The 13,326-nt window shown below is 35.3% G+C and overlaps 1 protein-coding gene across 1 annotated transcript in view; it reads right to left on the bottom strand.

Annotated features, from left to right (window-relative positions):
• DACH2 (dachshund family transcription factor 2) overlaps nucleotides 1-13,326 on the bottom strand; it is a 492,266-nt gene that overhangs the window by 111,108 nt on the left and 367,832 nt on the right. The window contains exon 6 of the mRNA XM_053662409.1: nucleotides 6,048-6,220. Coding sequence (XP_053518384.1) covers nucleotides 6,048-6,220 — 173 coding nt within the window. The remainder of the gene's footprint in view (nucleotides 1-6,047; nucleotides 6,221-13,326) is intronic.

The raw sequence follows: 13,326 nt of genomic DNA on the forward strand, positions 1-13,326 counted from the left end.
TTCTGAAACCTTGTTATGATACCAAAGCGTGTTGTTGTTCCTTTTATTTCCAGGGACTTTTAAAAATAATATGGAAAAAAGGAAAAATTTCACTTGAAAGTAAAAAAAGGTACGAAAACAATAAGAATTTAATCAATAAATTTGGTACCACCTTCTGTGGCTTTTTCATAAAAATTTTTTTGGTAATGTGTCCTAATCCCTTACTGTGTATTTCAAGGGTTGTTTTTTTTTTATTTCTGAAACTGTTTTTCATACTGTAAGATTTTATTTCTACAAATGTTTATTATTTTTTTGATATTTTTTCATTACTATTTATCCCCCTTAAACTCTCTTCTATCTGTGCCACATTACACATTACCACCCGCCAATTTAGATTTGCTTTCCTGTAGCCATGTTTTTAATTGCATAAAGTAGGGATATAGAATAGAAATACTAACAGCCCTTTCACTATAAAGAAGCCGGCCTAGGTGTCACTATAATCACATTATATTGTCTATGCAATGGACAGACTGTCTTCCCAAAATTTATATGCTCAAAACTCTAATACTTAATGTGATGGTATTTGGTGATGTGGCCTTTGAGTGGGGCTGATGGAGCCCTCCCTGACAGAATCAGTGTCTTTCTAAGAAAAGACAAAAAGCGATTTCTTCCTCTGTCTTTCTCTTTGCCATGTGAGGTCATGGTGAGAAGGCGCTTATCTACAAACCAAGAAAAGGGCCCTCACCTGGAGTGGAATCAGCAGGCACCTTGATCTTGAACTTCCTAGTCTCTAAAACTGTGGGAAAATAACTTCTCTTGTTTAAGCCATCCAGTTTATATGATAATGAGCTAGTTGATAATACCATCAACTGGATGGATTTGTCAGAAAGAAATAAAACTTCATGGTGATGACATTTCCTTCTAAATATTAAACGTTGCATTTTCTGATCATTCATATTTTGGAAGAACAGTTTATCTCTAAATGATAAATATAAGTATGTGGTGATTTCAAATATTTTTGTAAAACAATGCATGATAATTTAAAATTTTAACTACCTGGGTTTTTTATGACCAACTGCTAGGATAAAATATCTGTAAATGTAAGTTGAAAAAAAATGTCTTTTTAAAAAAAGTTCCTCTATCCCCCAAGTAGTATCCTCAACGCAGAAGTTTGATTACTGCCTGCAGGATTCTAACAGATTAAACTTTGAAGCTGTAATTCATGAAGAAGGATGGTGAAAACAAATTTCTTTTGAAATATAGTTCAAGAGAAGTGTGAAAGTTCGGCCTTTATAGGTAGGCATCATGGAGCTACTATCATGTTCATTATTGTTCTTAAAAGAAGAAGTGAAACTTGGAATATATTAACACTCATTTGTCAATTAATTAGAAGATTTTTAATTATGGTATTTCCTGTGAATTATTATTATTTTAAAACTAATAATGTTTCTATTATACAACAGCACCTTAACAAAAGCAAACAAAACTTGGCAACTATGTTAAAAAGCCTCTCACTACACACTTAAAATCTTTTTTTCTTTATTTTCTATCATCCTGTGATAAAAATCTGCTTCTACAGAATTAAAAAGACATTTTATAAAAGGGACTACAATATAAATATATTGTTTTCAATGGATTTTATTGAAAATAAGTATGTGAAAGAAGATTCAATTTTCTTCAGCATAATATGGTTTCTCTGAATTTTGCAGGACTTAAGCCTGTGATCAAATATCAACTTTTAAAAAGTAGCCTCCAGACTTCTGCCAAGATAGAGGCGTAGGTGGAAACACTTTGCCTTCTCACACAACCAAATCTAAAAATAATAAAGTTTTAGCAACAATAAACACAGCCAAACTACAGAAAATTGAACAATATGGAGTCCGACAACAACGAACCACTCAGCTAGACCAGTAAGAGGGGCAGAGCCAGCAGTGGAGCAGGTGGGGCAAAAAAGATCCCCCAACCCAGGCAGCCAGGGGCGAATCCCAGGTGTGGGGTAGCAATGGCAGTGAAGACACAGGGCGGCTGGCTGACCATGGTCAAACATTTGTGCGCAGATAAACCAGCAAAGGAGCAAGCAGTGAGATGGACTGCGCAGGCCCCAGTGGCAGAAAGCAGCAGAGGGGACCACTGTTGCTCCCTCTCTGACCCTGCCCCCACATACAGCATCACAAACCAGCGACTTGGTTGGCCCCACCCTGTTGAACATCAAAGGCTCTGCTCCTCATACATAATTGGCACAAACAGGCCAAAACATGGCTCAGAAGGAACTCAGAGCCCCAGAGCCCATAAATCTAAGTGAACAAGAAATTGCCAAACTATCACAGGCACAGTTCAAAACTCTGGTGATCAGGATGCTCACAGAACTGGTTGATTTTCGCCACAAATTAGAGGAACATATGAAGGCTAAACTAATTGAAATGAAGGCAATTGCATAGGAAACCAATAGTGATGAAAAGGAAACTGGGACTCAAATCAAGGGAGTGGACCAGAAGGAAGAAAAAAATAACCAAATAAGAAAATATGAAGAAACAAGAATTCAAAAAAAATGAGAAGAGGCTAAGGAACCTCCAGGACATCTTTAAACACTCCAACATCTGAATTATAGGGGTACCAGAAGGGGAAGAGGAACAGTCACGAGTGGAAAACTTATTTGAACAAATAATAAAGGAGAATTTCCCCATTCTGGCAAAGGAAATAGACTACCAGGAAATCCAGGAAGCTCAGAGAGTCCCAAAGAAGGTGGACCCAAGAAGGAACACACCAAGGCACATCATCATTACATTAGCCAAGATTAAAATGAAGGAGAGAATCCTAGAAGCAGCAAGAGATAAGGGGACAGTTACCTATAAAGGAGTTCCCATCAGACTTTCAGCTGATTTCTCAAAAGAGACCTTACAGGCAAGAAGGGGCTGGAAAGAAGTATTTCAAGTCATGAAAACCAAAGACCTACAACCAAGATTGCTCTATCCAGCAAAATTTTCATTTAGAATGAAAGGGCAGATAAAGTACTTCTCAGATAAGGTCAAATTCAAGGAATTCATCATCACCAAGCCCTTATTATATGAAATGTGAAAGGGATTTATCTAAGAAAAAGAAGATAAAAAAGATGAACAGTGAAAGGACAGCAAACTCAGTTATTAACAACCACACCTAAAACAAAAGCAAACTAAAAGGACAGCTAGATCAGGAGCTAACCATAAAAATGAAGATCACATGAATGGTTAGCAACAGGGGAGTGGGAGAAGGAGAAGGAGAAGGGGGGAGAAGGTACAGAAAATAAGTAGCATAGATGGTAGGTAGAAAATAGATAGGGGGAGGGCAAGAATAGTATGGGAAATATAGAATCTAAAGAACTTGAGACACGTGGTCATAAACTAAAGGGGGGAATGGTGGGGGAGGGGTGTGCAGGGTGGAGGGGAATGAAGGGGGGAATAGAACAATTGTAATGCCATAATCAATAAAAAAAAGTGATTGCCTAGAAAAGGGTAGTGGGACTGGGGAGGGGAAGGGTGGGACAGGCACATGGCCTCCCATTGTACACCCTTTTGTACTGTGGTCCGTTTTCCCTGTGTGTTACATTAATTAAATATATAAAGCAAGAAAATAAAATATACATATTTCATTGGTTAAAAAAAGTAGCCTCCAATTTTATGTTTGTGAAGGTTCTTTCTTTTTAAAAAGTTTGCATATAAAATAGACAAATAAATAATAAACCAAAATCTAGTTATATTGCTTTAATACACTGATAATATTTTGATTAGTTAAGAAGACAATTATCCTTCCCTTTTCATCGTCATCAGCACCAATAAGCAAATTCCGATCATGAACTGCATTCTCACACTGAGAGTCCCATTCAACCGAAACATAGCTGGTTCAGTCTGACTTAGTTGTCATTAAGAAAACTACATGAATGTTCCTTTGCAGAGCCCTAAACATGCCTCTATTGAGAGTATCACAGCATCATTTCTCAGTTTTGTGTGGAGTCACATATACTTAGCCAGCCAATTTCAAATCATAGGAAACTTCTTCCATCTTTTAAATAATGTTTGTTTGTTTTTTCCTCAAAGACAACTCTGAATCTTGGTTTACACACTGATCATATATTCAAACAACAGGCCTATGATTTACTAGGATAGGCTGAGGCTAGGAATTACACAAATATTTAGCCATAGAAATATAGAAAGCTTAACACAAATGTATCACTTTTTATTTTCCTTTCCTACAAAGTTTATGTTATAAGGTTTCTTCATTATTTTAGAAGTTTCCAACACTGGAAACCAATCAAACAAAATGCACAGAATCCCATTTCTTCTGCTTTCACTTCTCTCACCCCCACATGCAGCTGTTGCTATCATATGAGTACTGCAAGGCCCAGTTCAAACCTATCAGCTCTAACACTTTCTGTGATTCCCCCGCTGCTTTTCTTCTCCAAGCTCCATGCCTGGTTACTCTCTCTGCTGTCCGTCACAGTGGGTCTTGTTAGTGCAGTTCACATGGGTATTTGTTGTTTATCTCACATTTAGTTTGTAACTCCTGGAAGTCAGGGACTGACTTTTTTTAGTATATTTTGTTGATTATACCATTACAGTTGTCCCATTTCCCCCCTCTTCATTCCCCTGCACCCTGCACAACCATCCCTCCTACATTCCCCCCCTTTAGTTCATGTCCATGTGTCATACTTATAAGTTCTTCAGCTTCTACATTTCCCATACTACTCTTGCCCTCCCCCTGTCTACCTACCATCTATGCTACTTATTCTCTGTACCTTCTCCCTCTCTCTCCTCCTCCCACTCCCCTGTTGCTAACCCTCCATGTGATCTCCCTTTCTGTGGTTCTATTTCTGTTCTAGTTGTTTGATTAGTTTGATGTTGTTTTAGGTGTGGTTATTAATAACTGAGTTTGCTGTCATTTTACTGTATATGTTTTTTATCTTCTTTTTCTCAGATAAGGGACTGTCTTACTTATCAACTTCCCATATTGCTCAATATGACATGTACATATTAAGGATAGAATACTTGTTGAATAGATAAGATAATGACGAATCAAATAAATAGGTTGCTCTGAATAACTAGAACCTTATATGCCCTTACATGATCTCCTCATGCCAGGGGAAAAATATATTAAAAAGGCTAGTTCGCACATTGGGCTCATGGCTCAGTTGGTTGGAGCATCATCCTGTACAACAAAAGGTTGTGGGTTTGTTCACTGGTTTGGGCATGTACCTAGGTTGCAGGTTTGATCTCCAGTCACAGCACATATAGGAGGAAACTAATTGATGTCTTTCTCTCTCTCTCCTTTCTCCTCTCTCTAAAATCAATAAACATAGACTCTGGTGAAGATTATTTTTAAAGGCTATTTCAGGTGATACTTGGAAAGAGAGCAGAGAGGCCACATGCCAAACTAATAGGAGACACAAGGACGGTTATAAAATATTGTTTGTTTCATTAGCTGGTGGTCATGGAATTTTGCAAATTAGTATTTTTTGCTATGATAATAAAGTTCTAAATTATGGTAAATATTTGCTTAATGCTTCAGAGTTTTTTTAAGCCTATATTTTACTCACAATTCTCACCAGACAGCCAATCACGTAAAAAGGATAGATTCGTACTATGACCTTTATTTTGCAGTTGAAGAAACAAGTTTAGGCAGGTTAAATGTCATATCCAATGTCAAATACTTCTCTACAATGGCCTTTCAAACACCAGAAAGATATACAGTGTGTACTTTGTTTCACTCCAGCAATGGGACTGGTTTTTGCACACTTTTCGCTGTCATTAGTCTGGCCACGCCTCCCACACACTGCCCATGATCGAAAGATAGGAAGTTAGTATTAAAAGTGAGAGCTGTGATCAGGGACTGAAAACAAACAGCAGCAATAAAACAAAAAAAAATAAACAAAACATCTCAGCAGGCCCAGTCAGAAATCAAATTCATCAATACTGTATGCTAAGCAACTGGGTCAATGAGTTCTAGGTTTATACTAAAGATCCAGTAGTATTGCTAATATTTTATCAAAATTTATGTGTAATTAACACCTTTGTCCTCTTCTAAATCATGATTCTTACCTTTATAACAGAGGCCCCAGCTCTGGAGAGTGGGCTGTGAATCTGGGCTGCAGCAGCCATGTTGGCAATAGTATTTAGATGGTTCATCTGATTCATTGCCATGGCAACTGATGCAGGAGGTAAGCTAACTGGAAGTAGAGGATGAGGCATCATCATAAATGGCAGATCCAGTCCTAAAAGAGACAGTGCATGTTAAATTATTACATCTGTAAAATTATTTTGACAAGAGGAAATCACATCAAAATCACATGCAAAATTGATGCAAAGAAAAAAATAATTTACTGTTGGTGGATTTTTAAAAACTAAACTTTTATTATATTTTATTATCTCTTTGGGCAATTAATATTATCTATGGGATTTAATATTATTTATAACTCTAAAAATGTTCCTATCTCTCGCTGGCCACTGTGGCTCACTTGGTTGGAGCATCATCCTGTAAATTCAAAGTATGTGGGCTCAATTCTTGGTCAGGGCACATGCCTGTGTAGTGAATTCAATCCATGGTCGGGGAACATACAAGAGGCAAATGATCTTCATGTTTCTCTCCCTCCCTTCCCCCACTCTCTAAAATCAATATGCATGTCCTCAGGTGAAGATTAAAATAAATGGGTTTTTTTTGGTTAATGCATTCAACATCTTTCATCCCATGCCCTCCCTTTCCTTTTTGGCAGCTGTCAGTCTAATCTATGTATCTAAGCTTCTGTTATTGTCTGGTATGGGCCAGGGTGGGGCTGGGTGAGAAAGGGGAAGGGGAGAAAAGTAGAAACAACTGTAACAGCTTAAACAATAATAAAAAATAAGACAAAATAAAAGTTCCTATATCTACATACTATTATTTATCATTAACCCTTGTTCTTGTTCTCACTTCCAAAGTATATATAAGCTGCAATCCTTTTACTCCTAAAAAGGAGCAAAAGTCTTTAAGCCACACGTCTTTTTGTTTAATGAAGAGGAGTAACTACCTTCAGTAAACCATAGGACTTCACAATGTATTTTGAACTATTGCCTTGGCAGTAACTTTGCATTCTTTCGGACAGAGGCCCAGAAAACATATACATAGATGTTCTAAGACATCTTTGCCTATAATGTTCCTAAATTATTACAGATTATAGAAATTCTATGGTCACTAATGTTTATGTTGGTTCTATATGCAGTTAACAACTATTAATAACACTTCTTTTTCTTCTTTGCTATCCTCCTTTTTCCCTGCAACCTCATAACAGCAAATGAACAACAACAAATCTATAGGGAGTATACATTCAGAGGCACCCTAAATCTCATTCCTCAATCAACAATAACAGTAATACAAATACTCTAAATACATATATTTGGGACAAAAAAAGAGGTTAGAATGGAGAAATAATGTTAATTAATTTGAGGTCCATCTGCTGGGTTCAACAATGATGGTTGAATTAAAGCCATAAAAAAATTATTCATAGGCAGCATAATGCAAAAAAAACCACAACCCCAAAAAACAAAACCAACAAGACTCAGATAGGACAGGCCTCATACAACACCAAAGGGAGTGTCTCAAAGGAAGTCCTAAATAAAAGCAATCATCAATATTTCTGATAGAGGCAGTCACACAATGTATTGCTATCAAAATTACACGAAGATTTTAAAAAGCAAAAAACTTAAAATCTGTGTGGACTCCAAGAGGAGAAACACACACTGTGTGCCCTGTGAGCCCCAGTCCAATGAGAATATTAACAAAGCATTGTAAACTATTCTCCTATCACTTCACTTATGACTCACTATGTAGACATTTTTTAGGGGCAATCTACCAAACTGAACTTTTCAGTTATGAAACACATGTCATATGATTATTAATTTATCAGTGAAGCCTCAAAACTGTATAAACACTGCATTCCAAATGGCCTTGTGCATCCATCCCCATTTAAACTGGAAGTTTATTTTCAGTTAGCCTTCCAAAGTTCCTTTGATGCATATGCATTTTCTATTTTACCCATCATACAACTTTGCTATAATGATGTCATATCCCATAACATAGATCAAGTTAATCACTGTTTATCTTTCCCCTAAAATCTTCACTTCAGGCTCAATTCATAACAACCATCAATGATTTAAACAGGCTTCTATATAATACGGCTCTCATTTACCACCGACCTAAGGTAATTTAGAGAATTAAATTCTTTGTGCGCTCATTGTTTTGGTAGCAAATTGATCAAACTGTACAGGAGAAGTAGCCCCAGTGTCTCCATTTACTACTCAAATGCTTAAATAAGCCTTTATTCAATTGGCAATTTCCTGGGCAGTGTAATAACTTTTCCTTATTCTCCAAAGATTTTCAGCATCACCCTGACACCATCTGGCTGGATTAGGTCCTAATGCCCAGTTAAACTCCAAATGACATGCAAACTAAATGCAAACCACAAACAGAATTTTAACAGCCCATGGACACTTTTAAAATCTAATGTATCCAACATTTCAACTGATCATGAAGGGCTTAAAAGTCACCCTTTCAGATCATAATCTATAATAACTAACCGTCACTGGACTATAGCACCCTCTACTCTAAGCTAATGTTTACATTACAGGACACTAACACTTTGTACATGCAAAGCCTAAGCAAATACTGAATTATGTAAGTTAACCTTTTCCCAAACACGCAAACATTACATTGCAGCCATCGATAGTACACTATACTCAAGCAATCTGGCTCATTCAGTCGCACACCAGAAATGTACAAAGACTTTTTATTATTATGGTAATGAAAACAAATTTTTTTAAAGATTATGAAAATGGGTCATCTCTTTCCTGCCTACCTCAAGGACATCATGCAAGCTACTGTAAGCATTGTTTTAAACACATCTTGGTATTCTGGAAAATCCTGTAACGTTTATGTAACTTCATCATGCCACTTACTCCTAACCATAAAAGCTACAAACTTTAGTAATACTCTAGTCCTCCCTCTGAAATACCACATTCATTCAATTTCCAAGTGACGTTGACCTCCGTAATATCTCACCATTCATATAGTCAGGCACCAATTCCATTGTAACTGGTTGGTAGTCTGACAATCTCCATTATTATTGTTGTTGTCGTCAGTTTGCATTGTTTTGTTTTTTTAATATTATAATTTCTTTTTTTCCCCAAAGATTGTATTATTTATTTTTAGAGAAGGGAAGGGAGGGAAAAAGAGAAGGAGAGAAACATCCATGTGTGGTTGCTTCTTGCACACCCCCTACTGGGGACCTGGCCTGCAACCAAAGCACTTGTCCTGACTGGGAATCGAACTCAACCTTTTGGTTCACAAGCCAGCACTCAATCCACTGACATATACCAGCCAGGGTTCTTTTGAACATAATTTTTTTGTTAGATTAAGAATAAGAAATATATATATATATATACATATATATAAATATATATATGTATATATATATATATATATATATATATATATATATATATATATATAATTTACCTTGGTTGTTTTTTAATTTTTAAAAACCTTTCCCTCAGCTTTACTGACAAAAAATTGACCCATATCACTCTATGAGTTTAAGGCATACAGTATGTTTTGAGTTTCACATATTGTGAGATGATCACCACAGTGGGTTCAGCTAATATCCACCTACTCACAGAAATACAAAAAGAAAAGAAGAAAAAAAGGAAAAAATTATCCTTGTGATGAGAACTCTTATGGTTTATTCTCTTAACAACTCCCCTGTATATCATACAGCACTAAACTACAGCATCATGTTGTACATTACATCCCCACTTACTCATCTTATAACCAGAAGTTTGTACCTTTTGAGTACCTCATATTTCTCCTTCTCCAACTCCACCTCTGGTAACCACAGAGGTGGTTTGAAGTTCTAGAAGTTCTTTCTTTCCAGATTCCACATATAAGTGGAAACAGTTATTGTCTTTCTCTGACTTATTTCACTTAGCATAATACCCTCTAGGTCCACTCATATTGCAAATGGCAGAATGTCCCCAATTTTTATGGTGAATAACATTACAGTGTGTGTGCATGTGTGTGTGTCATGACTTCTTTGTCCATTCATCTGTCAGTGAACACTTAGGTTGTTTCCTTGTCTTGGCTATTGTAAGTGATGCTGATATAAACATGAAGGTGCAGATACGTTTTCAAGTTAGTGTTTTCATTTCCTTTGGATATAGTCCCAGAAGTGGAATTGCTGGATCATATGGTTGTTCTATCTTAATTTTTTGAGGATACTTTACATTGTTTTCCTATAGTGGCTCCCAATTTACAATCCCACCAACAGTGCACAATGGTTCCCTTTTCCCCATATCCATGTCTGCATTTGTTATCTCGTCTTTTTGATGATAGCCATTTTAACAGATCGAAATGATTCCTCATTGTGGTGTTAATTTGCATCTTCCTAATGACTAGTGATGTTGACTATCTTTTTCATGTACTTTCATATATATTTTTTGCATAAGTGCCTATTCAGGTCCTTTGCTGATTTTAAAATTAGATTGAGTTCTAGGAATTCTTTATATATTTTGGATATTAAGCCCTTGTCACATATATGGCTTGCAAATACTTTTCTCCATTACATAGATGGCTTTTCACTTCACTCATGGTTTCTTTAGTTGTGTAGAAGATTTTTAGTTTTATGTATGTAGTCCATTTGTTTGTTTTGTTGCTTGTGTTTTAGGGGTGATTTCCAAAATCTTATTACCAACATTCATGTCAAGGACAGTTTTTTATCTAAGTTTTCTTCAAGGAGATTCATGATTTCAGGTCTTATATTTAAGTTTTTAATTCATTTGGAGATCATTTATATGAGCGGTATAGATTAAGATCAATTTTTAATCTTTCATATGCAAATATCGAATTTTTCTATCACCAGTTATTAAAGAGTCAAATATTAGCAGTATATACTTGCTTGGTTTATTTCTGGGCTCTCAATTCTGTTTCACTGGTGTTTTTGTCTGTTTATATGCCAGTACCATACTGTTTTGATGACTATAGCTTTTTGGTATAGCTTGAAATGAAGAAATGTGATGTCTCCTACTTTGTTCTTCTTTCTCAAAATATATTTGACTATCCATCGTCTTTGTGTTTCCTAGAGTGTTTTTTTCCTAATTCTGTAATAAAAGCCATTGGGATCTTGATAGATGGTGCATTTCCAAATGGCTTATAGATGACCTTGGGTGGTATTACCATTTCAACCATATTAATTTTTCCAATGAATGAATATGGGATATCCTTGTATGTGTCTTTTTCATTTTCTTTCATCAATACTCTGTAGTTTTCAGAATAGAAATATTTTACCTCCTTGATTAAATTTATTCCTAAGTATTTTATTGTTTTTGATGCTATGGTAAGTGGATTTTCTTACATAGTTTTTTTTTCAAAATATTTGTTCATTTATAGAAATGCTACTGAATTTAGGATTTTTCTATATAAAAAGCCATATCATCTACAAATAGAAACAATTTTACTTCTACCTTTCCAATTCTGGTACTTTTTATTTCTTTTTCTTGTCTAATAGATCTAGCTAGGACTTCTAGTACTATGTTGAATGGGAGTGGTAAGAGTGGAAACCCTTGTCTTGCTCCTGACCTCAGGGAAAATACTTTAAACTTTTTACTGTTGAGTATATTAGCTGTGGGCTTTCCATATATGGCCTTTATTATGTTGAATTTTTTTCCTTCTATGTCTAATTTGTTAAGTGTTAAAATCATGAATATATGTTTAACTTTGTCAAATGCTTTTTATGTGTCTTTTGAAATGATAAAATTATTCTTTTCTTTCATTCTAGTAAAGTAATGTGTCACATTGATTTGTATATGTTGAACCATCCTTTTCCCTTGGATAATCCCTCTTAATCCTTTTAATGAGCTGCTAAATTCAGTTTGCTGGTATTTTATTGAATTTTTATATCTATTATTATCAGAGATATCAGCCTATAGTTTTTTTTAATAGTGTCCTTTTCTGATACCGATATCAGGATAATACTTGCCTCATAAAAGGAGTTTGGGAATGTTCCCTCCTTTCAGTGTTTTGGAAGAGTTTGAGAATGACTGGCCTTAAATCTTTTTAAAATGTATGGTAAAATTCACCAGTAAAGCTATCTGGTCTTTTGATTTTGTTACTTGGGAGACTTGTGATTACTGATACAATGTCCTTACCAGTAATGTGGTTTATTCAAATTTTCTATTTCTTCCTGATTTATAGTTTGTAATTTATAGATTTACCTTAATTTATCCCTTCTCTAACAGTCTTCCTCTGTTTACATAGATCCAAGTTTCTGACCTATATCATTTTCCTTCTCTCTGAAGATCTTCTTTTAACATTTCTTACAGGGCTGATCAGCTGGCACAGATACAAATTCCCTCAACTTTTGGTTGCTGAAAATGTCTTTATTTCTTCTTCAGTTTAAAAAATAAGTTTCCCTAGATACAGAATGTTAGGTGAGTAGGTATTCCTTCTTTCCACACTAAGTATTTTATATCACTCTACTCTTGCTTACCTGGTTCCTGAAGACAAGTAGCATGTAATTCTTATTTTTGTTCTTGTATGGGTAAGGAGGGCTTTTTTCTCTTCTTTAAAGATATTCTTTTTGGTTTTGGCTTTCCAGTTTGAGTACGATCTGCACAGGAGTGGAATACATATATATTCTACTCCTATGCAGATCATATATTCATATACACATATACACACATATGTACATGTACACATGCATACATATGGATATATACATTGAGAAGAACATGTGTACATATATGTGTGTATGTGTGTATATTCTTCTCAATGTTTTCCAGTTTGATTATAAGCTGCATAGAAATGGAATATTCATGCTTCCCAGTATTCTCTGAGATTCCTAGATTTGTGGTTTTATGTCTCTCATTAATTTCATAAATATTTTTAGTCTTGTTACTTTAAATATTTTTTGTTATTTCCCTCATTCCTGTTTTTCTGGTATCCCCATTATTTGTTACATGCCTCACCTTTTATAATTACCACACCGTTCTTGGATATTCTGTCCTGTTTTTTGTTTGTTTTTATTCCATTTTTTGCTTTGCTTTTCAATTTGGGAGCTTTCTATTAACATATCTTCAAGCTTACTAATTACTTCCTTAAGCACATCCAGTGTATTGGTGAGCCCATCAAAAGCATTCTTCTCTTTGTTGGACAATTTTTAATTTCCAAAATTTCCTTCTGGTTCTTAGAATTTCCACCTTTCTGCTTAAATTTTCCATCTGTTTTTTGTGCATTTTCTACTTTTTCCATTCTGTTAGTATATTAATTAAAGTTATTTTTAATTCCAGGTTGGATCAT

This window comes from Artibeus jamaicensis, unplaced genomic scaffold, assembly GCF_021234435.1.
Source record: "Artibeus jamaicensis isolate MK-2021 breed Jamaican fruit bat unplaced genomic scaffold, CSHL_Jam_final contig_241, whole genome shotgun sequence".
Lineage (NCBI taxonomy): Eukaryota > Metazoa > Chordata > Mammalia > Chiroptera > Phyllostomidae > Artibeus > Artibeus jamaicensis.